The following is an 18,331-nucleotide window of genomic DNA, read 5'->3' as shown; positions in this document are numbered from 1 at the left end:
CTGTCATCCAAAAAAACCCTAGCAGCATTCACCAAGATAGCCGCCGCGGGTCTCGTGACTTTCCCTGTCTCCGGCGCTTGGCTTCTTCGTTTGTTCCGGCTGCTCCCTCCGGGTCAAAGACCTCTCCACGGACGCCATTGTCAAGAGCATGTGTGGTACCCAAGGAGCGGTGGTAGACAAGGAGCGGTGGTGATCACAGACGCCATGCCTCTGAGGTGCGCTTGTCCTGTAGTCAGTGTTGTTGCTCGTCATCCACAGTGCTTCTTAGTCGAAGGTAGGAGCTGGTCTGCCCAGTGAAGGATCAGCTTTGAGTGCATGTCTCGAAACACCATCAGGTTAGGTTAGATCTGAGTATTGCGTCTGAAACTTGTTTTGTGAATTTATATATTCTGGTATTGGCTTGGAGGTGGAAATCTGAAATGTCGCTGATCTTGTGGATAAAGGATTAAGGTAGTTGGTAAAATAGTAAGTTAAATTAGATCATTCTTAGCATTTGAGGAAGTCTTGTATGAACAAATTGGTAGATTCTTTAGAAATAGGTTATAGTGAGAAATTAGTAAGTTCAATATATTGTGGGTTTGGAAAATTGTTAATGCAATGGGTACTGCTAGCAATCTAGGCAACATAATGTATACATGGCTGTTGAGAGGTCAGTTCCTGTTACCGCCCCATAGGTAGTTGTCGTGGTTTAGTAATAAGTTTGATGGCTCGGATTTTTGCTAGGGTGATTTTGTGAAACCGGCATTTGGATGTACCATTATCGTAAAGTAGTTTGTTTTTTCCGAATGGAATGTTGTTTACCTGTTTGCGGCTAAATATGGGTGGTGTTGTGAAATTAAGGAGTTGTATCAATCTACTAAGGAAGGACACCTTTATAGACACTAGAGACATGGACATGGTAATTTCAATGTTTTCTTTCGTAGCGGGAAAGCATGGACTATATCATGAAAAGATGATTGTAACCGATTTCTAATTAGATCTTGATATGTTTTTGATGTTATATGACCGGTTGCTGTTTTTTGGTTTTTTAATTCCCGGCGATAAAATTTGGATAGGGGTTTTGTCCTTTTGGCTACAATTCTGCCAGGAATCTTGCTGAACTTATGGTGCCAGGTAGGTTCTTAATTTTTTGTTTTTAACTTATTTAAGATGCACTAAAGCTGGTGAGGTATGTTTAGACCCATTGGTTTTGTCTTATTTGTGGAGTAAGTTATAGTCCCTTTATGATAGCTATGGTTGATGTTTAGACTGTACCAACGGCGTGGTTGTGAGCATGATTTGTCTATTTTGTATGTGATCAGGCTAGAAGGTTGCCAAGATGTTTCCAATGAATTTCAGTCATTTGTTTAACAGTGAGGGTGAAGACTCGGTTGGGAGTGCCTCCGATGATAGTTGCAGACATTATTGTGCGAGTGGTGATACATACGACGACGACGAAAACCTCGAATGCAGTGCGGGCGGCACTAGCGGGGAAAATAGTGAAGGTGGTGCCGATGATGGTAATGGGTCGGGTGATGCAGATGATGTGGCAGAGGGTTGTCTCCGCCGGCCAGTCGATGCGAAGGACTTCTTGGGAAAAGAGTTTGCAACTGAGGAGGATGCTTACGCTGCCTACAAGGAATTCGCTAAATTAAGGGGTTTCGGAGTTCGGAAGGGAGATGTAGCTCGTGTAAATGGGGTGTTGCTTAGGAGAGACTTTTTCTATCATCGACAAGGTACAAGACATCCTAAGCACTACGACCGTCTTGAGCGAGTAAGGGAGGAGAGGTTGGAGAGTCGGACGGACTGTAAGGCAAAGTTGAAGATTTACTATGATATACAGCATAGCGTGTGGAGGGTCAGAACCATCGTGGACGAACACAACCATGAGCTTGCCCCAGCAGTGTTTGCACGTCTCCTTCCTAGTCATCGGAGGATGAGTGAGGGTGGCAAGGCACATGTGGATAGTTTGAAGTAGTTTGGGATCGCCACGTCGAAAATAATGGCTTACATGGCGGGGCAATCTGGTGGGTATGGCATGCTTCGATTTACAAAATGGGATGTGTATAATTATGTTCACTGGCAAAGGGTCGTGCAAAAACTCAACGACGACGCTGCGGCGACTATCAGTTATTTAGAGGGAAAGGCAAATGCTGACATGAGGACCATGGCCCGATACACACGAACCCCGGACAATTGTTTGGGTAGCCTATTTTGGGCTGACGGTGAGATGATGATGGATTATCAGCTATTTGGTGACGTCTTGGCTTTTGATTCAACGTACCGATCTAACAAGTACAAGAAACCACTGGTGGTTTTCTCTGGGTTAAATCACCACAAACAGACATCTATATTTGGGTTCGCGTTGTTGGAGGATGAGGAGATTCGCACTTATAGGTGGGTGTTGCTAAACCTGCTCGATGTAATGGGGCAGAAGAAGCCGTGTGTAGTGGTGACCGACGGGGACAAGGCGATGCGTACTGCAATTGCGGAGGTGATGCCGACGGTGACACATAGACTATGTGGTTGGCACTTGGAGAAGAATTGCGTCCAACGAGTGAAAGAAGCAGAATTTTGCAAGGTGTTTAGGAAAGCCATTTATGCAAACTTTGAAATCAGTGAGTTTGATGAGTACTGGAAGGCATCCGTGGAGTCGCTTGGCCTAGATGATAACAATTGGGTTAAGTGCACGTATGAATGCAGAGAAAGTTGGGCAATGGCGTACCTTAGGGAAACCTTTTGTGCGGGTTACAGGACGACCTCAAGATGTGAAGGGATCAATGCTTTCATTAAGGGCTTCCTTAAATCGACCGACAGCATTTTGGAACTTATGCATAGTTTAGATTGGGTTGTAAAGGACTATCGTAATAATGAAGTAACAGCCTAATTCTACTCCACGTACTATAGTCCGGTGCTGACCACTGGCCTTGATTCGATCGAGCGGTTTGCATCGAAGTTGTATACAAGAGCAGTGTTTAGAGAAGTGAAGAAACAAATTAAGGGTGTGGCTACGCTATTGTTTCGGGGTAAGGACAGCATCGGCATGACAACTGTGTACACATTCTCGCGAATGGGAAAACCAAACAAAACACACAAGGTATTGATTGACCCGAACGAGGAAAAAATAGAGTGTGAGTGTTCTATGTGGAACAGTGAAGGGATTCCCTGTAGTCATATCTTCTGTGCGATGAAATACGAGGGTTTGGAAGAAATACCGCCCGGTCTTATTTTGAGAAGATGGTGCAAGGAAGCAAAGGATCGTAGATCGACCCCGGTTGATAGTAAAGACGGCCCTGAAGGCCATTTGCTTCGATATGGTGCCTTATGTGGGGCAATGAGCTTAGTTGCACAACTTGGGGCTGAAGATGCTGCAGAGTTTGTTGTGGCTAGGGATCGGATGAGATTGCCAGTCTCACCGAAGCGCTTCAGCGGAGAAGGCTTCACAGGGTTGGGAGCAAACTCAGTCTATCACCGTTGGCCGGGATCAAGGACCCCGTGGTATCAAAGACAAAGGGGGCACCCAGGAAGGGAAAGGAGTCCGAACCGGCTAGTCAGGGTGACAGGGTGCCGAAGAGATGATGTTGTACCAACTGTGAGGTTGCGGGTCACACGAAGAGGACTTGCACGTGGCACCGGGGAGAGGGTGCTGCAGGGTTTGATGGTGCAGGCAGTCCAAGTTACGTGGAGCATGGTTCACATTATTCAGCTGCCCCTTACGCAACGCCACAGACCCGTCATTGTCACACAAACGAGGTAAGTAAGCAGTTTCATGTAGATTCGAAACAAATGGGTTATGTTGTTTGGTTACTTGCCGGAATGTGACGCCACAAAACAAAGGATTGATTGCACCCCTAAAAATAATAGTTGATACGATATGGCTATGTCAGTTGGAGTAGTACAACTCTCCGATACAATTTGGATTGCTTTTTAACTGCCTACAAATATTGTGTGATTTTGGTAGAAGAGAATTCAACGAAGTTGGTAAAGTTTTTGGTATAGTGTTGTTGCTTTTTGTTATAAAAGTCTGGTGTTACCTCTTGCTGACCTTAGCAAGCCTTTTGTAACTCATATAGCAGCTATGTTTGCATTATAATGTTTGAGTCGTGTTGATTGGCAGATCCTTCAATGTTACAGTTAGGTAGATAAAATAGGTGTCATTGTGAAAAAAAAACCTTGTCTGTATCTATATTGATAAGCGTCTTGACATTAAGCTACCTTGAGTGTGCATTTTATAGTAGGCTAGGCCAAAATAACTTGTTACGTATCATATTTCTTAAGAATCTATGAAATTGATGAATTGATGAATTGATGAAAATATCATTTACAAATTTATTGTTAGAACAATCATTTGGCCGTGCATAAGATGACCTAAAATCATTGAGAATTGATCATTTTTGTGAAAATTTTTTGCTTCATCAGGAGGGACTACAACCGGATAACGGGAACCCTGGTGACACTCCCCCGGCGCAACCAGATGGGACGACTCCGTCTATCGCTCACGGGTGTAGCAGTCCATTTTGCCGCAACCCCGTCGGTGTTGGGGGTGCGAGGGCTAACTTCTTCCTCGGTGGGCAACACATCGAGCAATTTTACACGACAAAAAGTTGCTCCGGGCACATTGCTCAGCCATCCACACAGGCTGCCAACCCCAGCTTCGGGAACCTCAATGCGTGGACAAATAAGGATTTGTTTGAGAGGTGGTTGAGGCAGGTACAATTGGGAGAACCCTCTTTCAATACTGCTTATTTTGTGCTTTTATTCTCCTGCCATGTGGTTATAATTGTTTGATAGCGAACTCTTTTTGGCCTTACATAGACTGCCGTAGGTAGAATGGCCGGCACCCGAAAACCTGGAAGTGTCCCCAAGCAATGAGGGTGACGATTGCTGCCAATGAAGCACTAGTTTCAGTGTCGCTATGTGTTAGGATTCAACCCCCCAGGAGCAACTTGTATTCTATTTCTTTCAATAATTTTTTACGGGAGAAATTTCAGTTATGTGCATGTGTGTCGTGCTCATGTCAAGTTTGTATCTTGTCTTATGTATACTGCGGTCGAATATCTTCTTCCTTCATGAGTTCGATGAGTATTTGGAAAAACTAAGGAAATATGATAGCTGTGTATTTGACTGGCAACATGTAAACATGTATCACATACAAAACATGCATTAGTAGTTTGATTGAAAGAATTTTGGCTTGTTTTACTTTTAACTTTCTTGGTGAATTAGTTGTCTCATTTTTTTCTTTCCAGATGCCCATGAACCATAGGACCATGTGTAGCGGGCCAACATTTACTAATACTAGCCCACATTATTAAGAGAAAGTGCATAATGCATGTCGATCATGACCAAACGAGATACAAGAAATTATATAGCTGAACTGCAGGTAAAACGTGGAAGTAGGGATAGTGGTGAATGAAGTGCGGTTTTAATGTGTCATGCGCCGCCTATCCCAACTAATGTGTCATGGAAGGTGGTTGCTGGGGTTTCTTTATTCGTGGTAGGTGTATCCGATCCAAGGCCTCAACATGTTTCCCTAACAAGTGATAAGTCATGATGCTGCTAACATGTATTGCGTTCAGAATTGGTGGAAAAAAAAAATTGGTTGCCTTTTAATGTGCAAGGATGATGAAGATGAAGCTTTTAGGCACGGATCATTTTCATGCAAACTCCTGCTTATCATTTCTAATTAAAACAGCCCTTTCGGTATACAATACATTATTTCATACAAGCCCAAAAAATTTGAAGTCTATGCAACAAGTTTACTATGTACACATATTAACAAGAGGGTGGCAGTGATGTTTCACACTTTAGAAACAAAAAACAAATTCGAGACGTCATCTCAACTTTGTCCCGAAACATTGAGGGCTGGAGCAAAAAATTAAGGACCCTGATTGGCGCCACTGCAAAATTAGTAACCACTGGTCGGATCCAAAGACAGTTTTCAATCAGCTAGGTTGACTTCATCTCCCAGTGTGCAAATGCCTTTGCGACTACCTCCTGTGCGATTTCGTTGTGTGATTTCAGCACTAAATCCGCAGCTAACCGCATTCGCGTCGCACTATTCACATGCTGAAACAAATGGATAAACATGCAGCTCAAAATTGTTACCAACCAAAAATATTTTACTAGTAAAATTCACGCAAGGTACCATAAAAAAGTTTCACTAAATCACACACGTCAGCATACCTGTACTCCATAATCTTTCCATAAGTGTTCTCGAATCATCCATTGGGCCACCCATACGCCACAGTCCATGCTGTTTAGGCACACAGTTAATTATCGGAATTTTGGCATTAATGAAAGTAACTATGCAATAAATGACAGGAAACAATACAATACACATCATTGTACATGCAAGAAAATGAGAGATCACTATCACGTTGATTATCACATTCATTCACAGTAATCTGCATTCTCAAGACCGCTCCTCGTAGACCATTAGATTACAAACAAAAAAATTAAACTTATATCTGCTAAGTAAATTGTTACACAGTGTAGACACACTAGTGCATTACATGCAAATGCATCTGAGTAAATTTTGCAACTGGGTAAACACTCATCCAAGAGAATAAAGACGTTAGGTTGGTGAATCAAGATCTTGAATTTCAAACTTTAGGACTCTGAATGAAAATTTTCCCTCAGTAACTTAATTCCAGATTTCATAACAAGAGAATAGTTGTCAGCGGTATTAAAATTTACACCATTTTCCTGTTTGATTATTATAAGCTAATCTCCGATCAATCAGAAATTGCATAGGTGTTGAAAGATCAGATGCCACTTTTCTCACGTGCGAGTAATCAGCAAGGTTAACCAAAACCATGCAAAGTTTGTCACATTTGGTTGTAGTCTTTAGTATTTTCCATTATAGGATGGTAACATGTACAAGAGATTGGACTAGGAACACATGATATATAAAATGCCATCTACTTACGAGTTCCCCTTTTGTTGAGGGACATCTGGCTCTTCGAAATCAAATGCCGAAAACCTAGGACGCAGCGCCCCCTCGCCCGACAACCATGGCTTTCCTAACGTGAGTCCCTCGAGATACAGCGCCTACAAAAAACAGGTATACTTCATAATCATACTCATGCGCATGAAACATCAGATTGCAAGACGTCACATTTTAACAGCCAAATGGTTGCTTACCACTCGCATCATCCCTGTTTTCCTTGCATCAGCTTGATGCGGGTCTCGAAGTGAGTCAAGATAGATCAACTTCTTCCTTGGAACATCAATAATCATTAGGTACCAGTGCCGGTCACACCACATCGGCTGATAAATCTACAGATACCTCGCAGCCAACATCAGCCACGCAATAAAGTTATCCATCAATGTGATCAACATAAAAGAAAATATAGACCTGTGTACGTACCCTCGTGACACGATCCACCTTGCTCCGCATGTACTTATTATGGAGGGATGTCATGTTCCCGAACGTCATGGAACGATCGTCGATTGCAGCTTGCTAACAATTACAAACACGCACATCGTTAGAGAATTTGGTATTCAAGGGGCGGGTCAAATCCATAAATAATTTATCGACAAGAAACCTCTACTAATCGTTAAATCGACCTAAAAAAGATGAACAACGCACTGAAATCACGAAAGTTAGCCCTCGGAATGCACAAGTGGAATCACTATTCATCGAAACTCCTAACGAAACGTACAGATATCGTATGTCAAATGCATCTCTCGGGACTCGGGAGTCACTTCTTAATACTGATGCTGCATATAGTCAGATTAATGTGCTATAACTCAGACTTGCTGATTTATATGGTAGTGTCTCTAATTTCGAGTTGGAAACATTTTCTGTCAGGGGTTAGCAAAAAACTCTCGGCATTCTATATGTAAATCCTACTTAATTAAACAGCTCCTACTTAGGGTAAGGGGTACAGCTAGTGCTGAACATCACCGCATTCATTTTTGGTACGCAGTGACGTTGCCGGTCTTACCATAATACTTGTGGGTAGGAACCAACGTTGTCTTTCGGAGGTAGTTGTGAGCATGCGAACCACTACATTAAGGACCTGCAGTATTAAAAAAATAGAAAACCTCGTCAGCAGGATTTACAGAGCTAACATAGTCGGCTTGGCAATCGTTGGAATAGTTTGTGTGTTTAGTACTATTTACTCACATCATCGACAACCTCACATTGTGGCACCAGGGTAAGAAGCGCTCCCCTACTAGAGATACAGTCGCCAACGTCGATCAGAATTTCGTTGTCGTGATATTGAGGTATATAAACGTAAGTATGTAACCAAAAACTTTCATAATTTAATTAATACATCAATCAGGAAATAGATTACTAAGTATTTCTTTGTTATCTCAATATGCTGACATGGATACCTTTAATTTTTTACTACTAGTGCCTTCCTAAAAGATTTCGTAACTATCATATTATTTATCATCGACGAATAAAAAACTACATCAGCATATATGTGTGTGTCAGATAAGTTAATTACTCTGAGTAACAGTAAAATTAAATTCATTAAATTAAAAAAAAAAACACAAACACACAAACATACACAGAAATACCTTTTTTACATATGTGTGTGTGTGTGTGTGTGTGTGTGTGTGTGTGTGCATCAATTTCATGAAAACTATAAAATACTTGTAACAACTTCTATATTTGGGATATCAAACTTGGATTTCTCTAATCACCTGATTCGCTAGAGGGGGGACACTTGTTATTGGTTGTTCATCTGTTTGTTTCATTTTTATTATGAGTAAGTTTGACTTCTCGAACTCTAGCACATTAAATTCATATCATGACCTTGCCTATGCACAAGTCGCGTAGGAAATCGTGCACCAGTGGGTAGTGTTATGTACATATGTGGAAGGTCTCTGCTAAAGATGTACGTTGCTACGGCTAACTCCAGCTTGGACAAATTCATCCCATCCTTCGGATGGAAGACCAGGTCCATAATCTGAAAGATATAGTTCACGTTACTGATAACTTACACATCAGAGGACGTTATTCGATAAGAAGATTCGGCATGTTGTATTGAAAAAATCGAATGTAAATCTTAACCTGTGGGATTCGCTCAACCTTCATACTCAGCAGACTGCCTAAGTGGACCACGTCGTCAGGAGCAGGGGGCCGGGCGTTGCACCTATGCCGTCCAACAACTCCATAACCCACACATTCTACGTTAGCCTCCGTGTTCAATGCAGGCGTGTCTCCGTCGGTGTCGGCGGTTAAATCCACTTGAAAAATGCCACCAGATTGTGTCAGGGCGGCAACGTAAGTTTTAATTGAGTAAGAAGTTTTGGCAATTGAACAAAGAACAACTGGAATACTTTATACCACTTCAGGTGAGGGCTTTGCGGGTGATGTCGTAGGACTTGAGAGGAATCGCAACATCGGCTTCTTCTTTCTCCTCGTGCTACACGGAATGTGGTCAACACTGAAGGTGGTGTCGATAACTGGTCAGTTTGTTGCGGCGTGCGGTTTCTGGATTTTGACCGTTCGAGGTCGCTTTGCGGGTTTCTGACTTCTCACTAACGTTACGCCAGTTTCTGACCGGTTTCTCATTTGGCAACACTTGCAACTGTCGCAAGTGCCCTTAGAAGGTGCAGTTACCTACATAAAGGGTTTGTCGGCCGCCAGTTCTCTGATCGCATCTCTGATCTCCAAAACCACCTCATCGTGTCGGGAGAGGGCATCTGACAACCTTTTGATATCGTACTTCATACCGGAGACAGTGGTAACAACGGTCTCCGCAACGGGACTGCAATCCTACACGACACAAACAATAGTAGATTTCACATAATCTCTTGCGATTGTCTTGATAACAGAATCAATTAGAGTAACAAGTTGAGGATTTTTATGTGGTGGTATGCTCCACAGGATGAGCCACAACTTGCGGCTGAGAAGAGAGAACCATCGTCGCCCGCATATGGACCCCTGCAAGAACATTTTTGAAGACTCACAAAGCTGGTCCCAACATGGGTGGAGATGGAACACCCCCACTAAATAGCAAAATGTGACAAAGCCAGGCAGATAGGCACCGGCTTACCTAACAGGGGTTTCTTTCGTGCTTTTTCGGGCACACGACACAGAGCATGTTGAACTGGGATGGACCTGACATGGAATAACAACATTACACGGCTGGAAATGGCTCTCGCCTGGGTGCTGGCCAACGGAAACACCGGGGGAACTACTGAAACAAGCACATCGGAAGACGTCAGCATGCGATTGCAAAATACAAAAACCTAATATAAGGATATCAACAGGAACTCCTGTGGATTATGAGATTACATTCAAGCCGGTCATAACGAATGATAGGAGTCAAGCAGCTATGCAGCCATATACCGATGATGAGATTCAAAAATTAATGAATCGGTAAAATGTCGCAGCAAAGACTCAAGTACATAACAGCAACCAACCGATCGTTTCATTGTTTACAGGGTATGGCTAAACAGGTGGGGATTTCCGCTCCCGAGATGAAATAACAATGAAAAAGCAAAGAAAATTAATATATCGACGCACACGACTAGTTACTTTCTTGAAGTTAAAGGGTATCTCCAACTATCGTACTATAATATATGGACACACACTGGTACAGAGATCCAAACGGTTTGACCGGGGTCGAACCAGAAAAACTGTATTATTTTAAACGAAAAATAAAAAACAAATAAACACATTAAAAGTTAATCATTTACTCCATGAATGCTTCAAAAGTTAATCATGCTTCACCGGTTGTTACAACAAAAAATAAAACCATGAAAACATGTACTATCTTCTACATTCCAATCAAAGACAATAGCTAGTATGTTATTTTTTCAAAGGAAAACAAAGAAAATAAATGAGAGCAAGACCACTACTAAATTCCATGCCGTTGTTTTGCAGTAACTTTGCAACTATTTAATTTGCAAAACAAAGTCATTCCCAACATGAACTAATACCAGAATGAAATTGATAACCTTTGTGGCCCAGTAGATACAAGTGCTTGCATATGTTGAAAACGGTGATCACAAAAATTTTGGTTCAACAGACACAATTTGGTTTTAAAAAGCATGTACATTGTTCCATCCGAGGAATCTCTTTTAGAAGTTAAAAGAACAAACAACTCTACTTACTAGTTACTACCATATGTCACAAAATTTCACACTTGCATATCCACCAATATGGAACAATACAGAATCTACGGGAGGAAAGGCATGTATATCAGTGGGACTTAATCAGGAATATTTACAGAATATATTCACACATAAACAAACAAAATTACTAATATCAACAAATAAAATTGCCACACCCCATTTTCGAAAACAAAGTAAAAGGTTAAAAACCTAAAGTGGGCCACAAGACATACATGCTTAATCATCCCAGGACCAACCACAGCGAGAAGCTCCAATCATCGTGGTTGAATCTCTTTGGAAGCATGGATTCAGCCATAGTAAACCAATAGGAGCAGTTATGACATGGTAGAAGTAGGTTTTCCATCGCAAGTTTTTATCTTCCACTCAATGGGAAATTCATGAAAGCTACGACAGGAAAACACACTCTATCAATCAATAGGTAGAGAACAACAAAGAAAGAATAATTTATCCATTTAACAACTAAACACCATCATTTAGAACTCAAAATGAGAATAACAAGAACAATTAAAATTGTAAACTACAGCAAACCGACAGCAAAATATGAACTAGAAAACATACTAACCAGGCAAACAAAAATAATGAAAAACAATAAGTGAATGAATAATACAAGAAAGATCATGAACAGCGAAAATAAAAAACCCTAGAATGGAGTGGGTTTGAAATTCATACAGTACATAGAGAGGGAGTAGCTTCAGATCGTGACGGATCCCTGGGGACAAGGGTTGGCCAGAAAACAGGGGCAGAAGATAGGAACAACACGAGGCAGATCCCAGCATAATAAGGGCGACGCCGTGCCGCCGGTGTTGCAACGCGGACAGCGGTGGTGGCTTCACGAAGACCACCGGCGACGATAGAGGGCTGCTACGATGCTTCATCCAAGCCGCGTTCGAGTACTCTTCTCCGCGCTGGTCATCAATTTCGTACAGATGCCGGACAGAGGGAAGGGGCGGAGTGAGGAGGAGCTCCATGAGAGTAAGGACGAGCGTGGCTGGGTGCCACTGTGAGAGATGAGAGGTGAACAAGGTGCGGCGCGTTTTGGTTACCGGTTAGGGCTCCTGTTACACACGGCACCCTATGGAGGAAATCTCACAAAATGGGTCCGGTGTTGAAAAAAAATGAGGGATAGGCCTAATCACGTTATGGATAAGGCTCCCTGAATAAAATAATTCGCTGCAAGTCCAGTGTGTAAACCCAATCATTATCGGGCTCGCTTTTAACCAACAGAGACAACTAAAGGCCCATTGCAAACAAAAAAAAAATCCCAACTAATTTATTTACAAACAAAGTATCCGTTGTGCAAGTTATCGCAGTTCAACAATACTTGGATCGGGCGTAACGGGAAAAAAACAACTGGGCCCACACGAAGTAGCAACTGTCCCAGCTAGGCTCTCATAGTCAACTAGGGTCTGGGTCTTAAATTGGGCCTCTAGGCCCAGCATGACAAACCCAAAAAAAACAAGGGCTAACAGGCTGCATTAGCAACAAGAGAGCTCAACACCCCTACAAAGCACGAATGAAACTGTCTAGAATAACCGTCCCTTTTGGCCTTCCTGAAAGCGCCCCTCGATAACCGTGAGGTCAAACTAGTGTTCATGGTGGTATAAGATTTGGACAATCCTAAAGCCAGTACGGTAATTTCTGCAGGCCTGATATGCCACCATGGAGAGAACCATCTCGATATCGCCACCTAAAGAAAGAAAAAAAATACCTACTGGCCGACAAGGGATATGACATATCATCTAGGCCTTACCATGGAATATGGAACGCCACAGACTTTCCCCCTGCGAATGAAGAGACCGATGCAGGAATAAAGCTATAACATGGATGGCTATAACATCTTACAGGCTCCTACTTACATAGGTATCCAACCACGCGTGGCTTTGGTGAGAAGACGTCCCGCCAAAGCATGGAGAACGTGTCCCGCATTAGCAAGCCCTCACCAGAAAGGCATACACCTCCACCCGACGCATTTTGTCATTTCCCTTGGTTAGATTCCCTTGTGATGAATACTTATTCGTTGCATTGCTATAGGATTTCAGAGGTTACCCCAACTTTTCCGCACAGTGGGAGTGTTTGAGAGAATAAAGTCACGTGCTCTTGTTCGGGAAGAGGACCAAGGCACAATGCATCCCTTCTTATCAACCACCTAAGATTCCCGCTTCATCACTATAACACCGTTTACGCCATATGACTGAAATGCCCTTGTTAGATTGAGCAAGGAGCAACACGAAGACGTATCTCACCAATCCCCACGCCACGTGTTGATACAACCCCAGGATTTGGATGTCCAAGATCGTCATTTTCGTGTTGCACGTCTCCCGAAGAACACAATATGGAAAACCTTGCCTTGTCAATCACCTTGTCCCATCAACCATGCTCACGTCATGGACGATTGGGAGTTGGCGGGAAAGTGAAGAGCCACCAAGGAACGTGCAAACGACGTCGCAGTTTACTAATCTATTTTTCAAGCAAACATTGCAAGAATGGGTCAAGGCCAAGTCACCCTTTCTTCTATAAATACCAGGGTTCTCCTTTAAACAAACTGGAAATATGACCAAGGGTTAGACCCGGCTCACCTCACAATAAATACACCAACTCAAGAAGGCAATGCATTAGATAGCAATGAAATTGGCTAGATCCAACCCACCCCAACCCCCGCCATGCACACCAAAATTCCCAAACGTGTATGGTTGTAAGCGAATCCAGTCATGGGATTGGGTGAAATCGGCAAACATTTCGTCAACTTTCTAAGACTCCAACTACGAGCAATCTCTCCCTTGTTGCACTCCATGGCCAATTTCACATTTAAGAGGGCCATGGTGACTTGCAAGATTGCCGCTCTACCAATGTGTTTAGCAACAATCCATGCAAGCTACGCAACCGGTTTTCGATGACCTTCACTGTCCTCGGTCGACTCCGTGCACAAGCAACAAGTCTTCCTTGGTGGTGAATGGCACAGTTAGTCCTTTTCATTTTGTATCATGCTTTGTCTTAGTATACTTTTGCTTCTACTACTATTTCTTGTACAAGGGAAAAAACTGTATCTCAAAGTAATGTAACAAGTTTTTAATTCCCCTGTATATCAACATGGTTTGTGCCTAACATATCTCTTGTAGTTTCACTCCGAGCTCGAATTGCTTTAGAGTTCAATCATATAGTAACTAGGGCTATGCATGCATGGAGGTTTCCGAGCACCATGCCATGAAGTTTACGTGTTTATTAATTTACACGTGTTGCATGCGCATTGACGTGACTCAAGCTTCCCATGCATAACGACCAACTCATTCGCTGGTGCATCTAGATGAGTGCATAACTTAATACCTCAAACATCATTTTCCCATGAATCACGGCAATGACCTTAAGCTTTATTCCCCATGTGAACTATCCATGAATGGTTATGTCAACGTAGGCCACAAAATAATGAAGCCTATTGTACGTAAAATAAATCTATTTGCCACAAACTTATAAAAAAAACAAAAAAGGCATCAAGTTACATTCCGGGGATCAGGAAAAATAAATAGAGCGACATTTATTGACACACAAAGTTATCAGATCCGAACTGGTCATCGAACCAGTAAAACTATTGGGTCATTACATTATTGGTTCAAATCGGTGGGTCATTGGTTAAACAGATTGACCCGATCCTATATAAATAAAAAATAAATAATACAAAAAAGTTTAAAACTAAAATTTAAAATAAATATTTTCACTAATATTTTAAGAATATATAGATACTCTAAAATAATATGGAATAGGAACAATAAGTATTTTGTTAATTTTATTCTATCACGAGTATGTTTATTTTCTTTTTATATTAAAAAACCTATTATTTTTAAATTTTAATAGTTTATCATTCAGTTTATCTCTAACAAACTATTATATACTTCAAGTATTTATTAAAAAATAATATTCATATATTATACAACTATGAAAAGAACAAATAACTGAGTTTATGATTATTGTTAAATAAAAATATAAATAATTTAACAACGAGTGATATTATAATTAAAATTAAAATAAATTAAATAGAAGAAAACAATTTGATGAACGACGAGTATATATATTATAGTTTGCATATACGTTATTGAGAAATAAGACAGCTCAGTGGCAAAGAAAGGTTTTTATGTGACAGAAGACATGGGTACGAACCCCAGTTCACACATTTCGGGTAAGTTTGAGTGTTTGACTTTCAAGCGATTTGGTCAGACCGGGCTTACCTAGTTTGACTGTTTTTGACCGGAGCACTCCGAAATTGACCGGTTAGTTCCGGTTCTGTACCTTATGGGATCCAAAAACAGGACCGAACCAATTTTAGGTTCGGTTCACCTGTTTTTCGGTCAAACCAGTCGGTCCAGTCCGATTTTACTAACTATGGTGACACATCAACAAAGTTATTGCTAAAGGGTCTGGCTGTAAGGAAACCATAGTTATTTGAACCGGACTGGACCAGCCGGTTCAAGCAAAAAACCGATGAACCAGAGCCATTTTGATATGACCCGATATTTAGACCGCATAAGGTTACCAACCGAAACGAAACGGTTAGGCCCAGATTTAACCGGTCAAACTAGCTGAAGACTGCTCTGACCGTACCGCTTGAAATTAAAATTTCACGAAATGTATGATGTGAGGTTCCACCCCCTGTCTTCATGGAAAAAGACCATCTTTCATAACCACTGAGCTAGCATGCACCTTACTAACATATATACAATTTATAATACATATAAGTATGTTTCATCAAATAGTTTACTTCTATTTAACTTATTTTAATCTTAGTCGTAAACTCACTCATTCTTAAATTAATTATAGTTTTATTTAACAATACTTATAAAGTCACTTATTTTTTCTTTTCATAATAATAAATTATTCATTAACATTAATTTTTAAGTAAATACTTATAATATATAATAGTATAATATATATAAACTAATTAACAAATTATTAAAATTTTAAAATAATAGTTATTTTAATGTAAAAACAAATTAAAAAAATTTACGATGGAATAAACTTCACAAAATACTTATTGTTCATGTTCTATATTATTTTAGAATAGCTAGATATTAAAAAAATATTAGTAAAAATAAGTATTTTAAATTTTAATTTTAAATTTTTTAGTATTTTTTATTTTTTATTCATATAGTGTCGGGCCAATCGGTTCAACCAGTAACCCACCGGTTGAACCAATAACCCAGTGACCCGGTGGTTTGACCGATTCGATCACCGGTTCGGTTCTAATAACTATGAAAGAAACAATTACTTACTACTAACACAATAATATTTTGATGTGACGCAACAAGAATGCCACTCCATTATATTAATAAAATTCAATACTAGTTTGAAAACAGATAAGTTTAATCACAATACTAGCATTAAACTAGAAAAACATTAATAAAATTTCGACAAACTTTCTATTTCCATTAGTAAATAACAATGCCATTCCATAATATTAATAAAGTTCAATTCTAGTATCAGAATAGATAACTTTAATCACATTAGTAACATTTGCATAGAAAATGATTAATAAATCCTCAGTGAAGTTTATATTCCTATTAATAACAGTACATAACTAAAAAGATCAGAACTTTGAAAAACAGACAGGTGGGAATGCCGTCCCACGAAACACCATAGAGACCACCGTGGGCAAACCGGTTGTGGCCCGATTTACCGAATTGAACCGGTCTTTGCCGGTTCTACCCGGTTCATGCCCTTTACCATCCTTAAACGGTCCAACGCACAAGCCTATCCGGTTCATAGTCCGCTTTACAGGTTTTCCAGTTCTACCAACCAGTCCGCTCCGGTTATGACAAATATGGGTAATGATTCTCCTTTACCGCACACGATCGTTAATGATAACAACATGACTTATAAATTTATATGCCTGCCCTTCTTCTCCGTATTCATTAAACTAATCTATATGTACTTAAACCTATCGTAACACATGCACTACTCTTTAATTTCATGTTTGTTATCTTCATGTCGGCCGTTACGGGTGTAAGTAAGCAAACCGTCCCGAAATGTACTGCAAAATTATACCGACATTTACCCAGCTACGTGGTAAACAGGAAAAAAAGGGTTTATCTGGTCTTTTTCGGCTTAACCCGATCGGGTCGGTTCGGTTTTCCCATGTCTCCCTCAACACCAAATCGAGCAGAACCGAATCCAACGTGTGTTCCAAATTGTCTTGGTTGTTTTCGTTTGTTAGTCATTTTTTACTATCCTCGTTCGTATGTTTAAGCGTTCGGTCAAGTTGAAGTTGTATTGAATTCGGACGACATTTACTCAACTTAGTTTAAGTCATTTACGATTTTATACTTCCTTTTATGCTGATTTAAATTACGATTATCAGCCTTTAAATAACCGAGAAAACTGACCGAGCCGATCCGCTGTCGGTTCTATTTGGTTCGGTTGTCCATAAAGCAGCAACCGAAATGGTTGCCATTAGCTCAGGACCGTACAGGCCGGTTCAATTTTTCATAGGTTCAAAATCGACGCAAACCGAATCGATAACACCGCTAGAACTAATATCCATCTTCTTCAACGAGCAATCCTCAGACCCCATAGTTATCATAAACGGCCGGGCACTCAACCCGGCCAGGTCATTGCGTCACGGGTTCAACCGGTGGGTCACAGATTCAACCAATAGACCCAGTCATAATTAACTAACTATATAAAATTTAACTTCCTATATCAACTTATTCTCTAATTTATTAATTAATTAGTATCTATGACATTATTCAAGTATATATATGTTAAAAAATATTAATATTAATAGATGTCATACAGTTATCAATAACAAAAATATGTCACCAATTAATAAACATTTTTTGGCTTATCTTGTTTAATTTAAAGATATCTAACAAAGTCTAGTTCTCATTTTAGTAAATACACATAACTCAAAAATAATTCAATTTTAAAAAAAGTAACCATAAACAAAAATTAAATTAAATTAATATAAAAATTATCCATTGGAATACACATAACTCACAGCATTCAGGCACACTTTTAATTTTTCTATTTTATCTCCATTGGATTATATTTTATTCTATTGTATTTTCCGTTTAATTTAGTAACTTTATCATAACCCCATTGAGGTTGCAATTTCACTCTATGGATAGTTACCCTTTTGGCCCGTCTCCCTCCAGCGTTTTTTTCATTCCTTCATTTTTTTTTTACTCCATTTATTTTCACTACAAAAATTCATTTTTCAGTTCACTACTTACAGGGAGCAAACAATGACAAGAAAGTAGGGGTGTCA

The 18,331-nt window shown here is 40.4% G+C and overlaps 1 protein-coding gene and 1 pseudogene across 1 annotated transcript; one reads left to right on the top strand and one right to left on the bottom strand.

Annotated features, from left to right (window-relative positions):
• Nucleotides 1–1,327: 1,327 nt before the first annotated feature.
• On the top strand, nt 1,328–4,851 carry LOC110270012 (protein FAR1-RELATED SEQUENCE 5-like; annotated as a pseudogene).
• A 1,074-nt stretch (nt 4,852–5,925) lies between these two features.
• LOC107629933 (uncharacterized) lies at nt 5,926–12,047 on the bottom strand. Its single transcript, XM_088506767.1, has 13 exons — nt 11,754–12,047; nt 9,996–10,191; nt 9,825–9,883; nt 9,564–9,715; nt 9,008–9,275; nt 8,755–8,903; nt 8,111–8,159; nt 7,929–8,003; nt 7,349–7,441; nt 7,123–7,257; nt 6,908–7,029; nt 6,163–6,232; nt 5,926–6,045 (listed from the first exon to the last, which is right to left on the bottom strand). Exons 1-13 carry the CDS (start codon nt 12,045–12,047, stop codon nt 5,926–5,928), a joined length of 1,782 nt encoding a protein of 593 aa, XP_088362893.1.
• Nucleotides 12,048–18,331: the final 6,284 nt, after the last annotated feature.

This window comes from Arachis ipaensis, chromosome B3, assembly GCF_059453495.1.
Source record: "Arachis ipaensis isolate K30076 ecotype BB chromosome B3, ASM5945349v1, whole genome shotgun sequence".
Classification (NCBI taxonomy): Eukaryota; Viridiplantae; Streptophyta; class Magnoliopsida; order Fabales; family Fabaceae; genus Arachis; species Arachis ipaensis.
The sequence above is the reverse complement of the archived record's forward strand: the minus strand, read 5'-3'. Positions and strand labels throughout refer to the sequence as shown.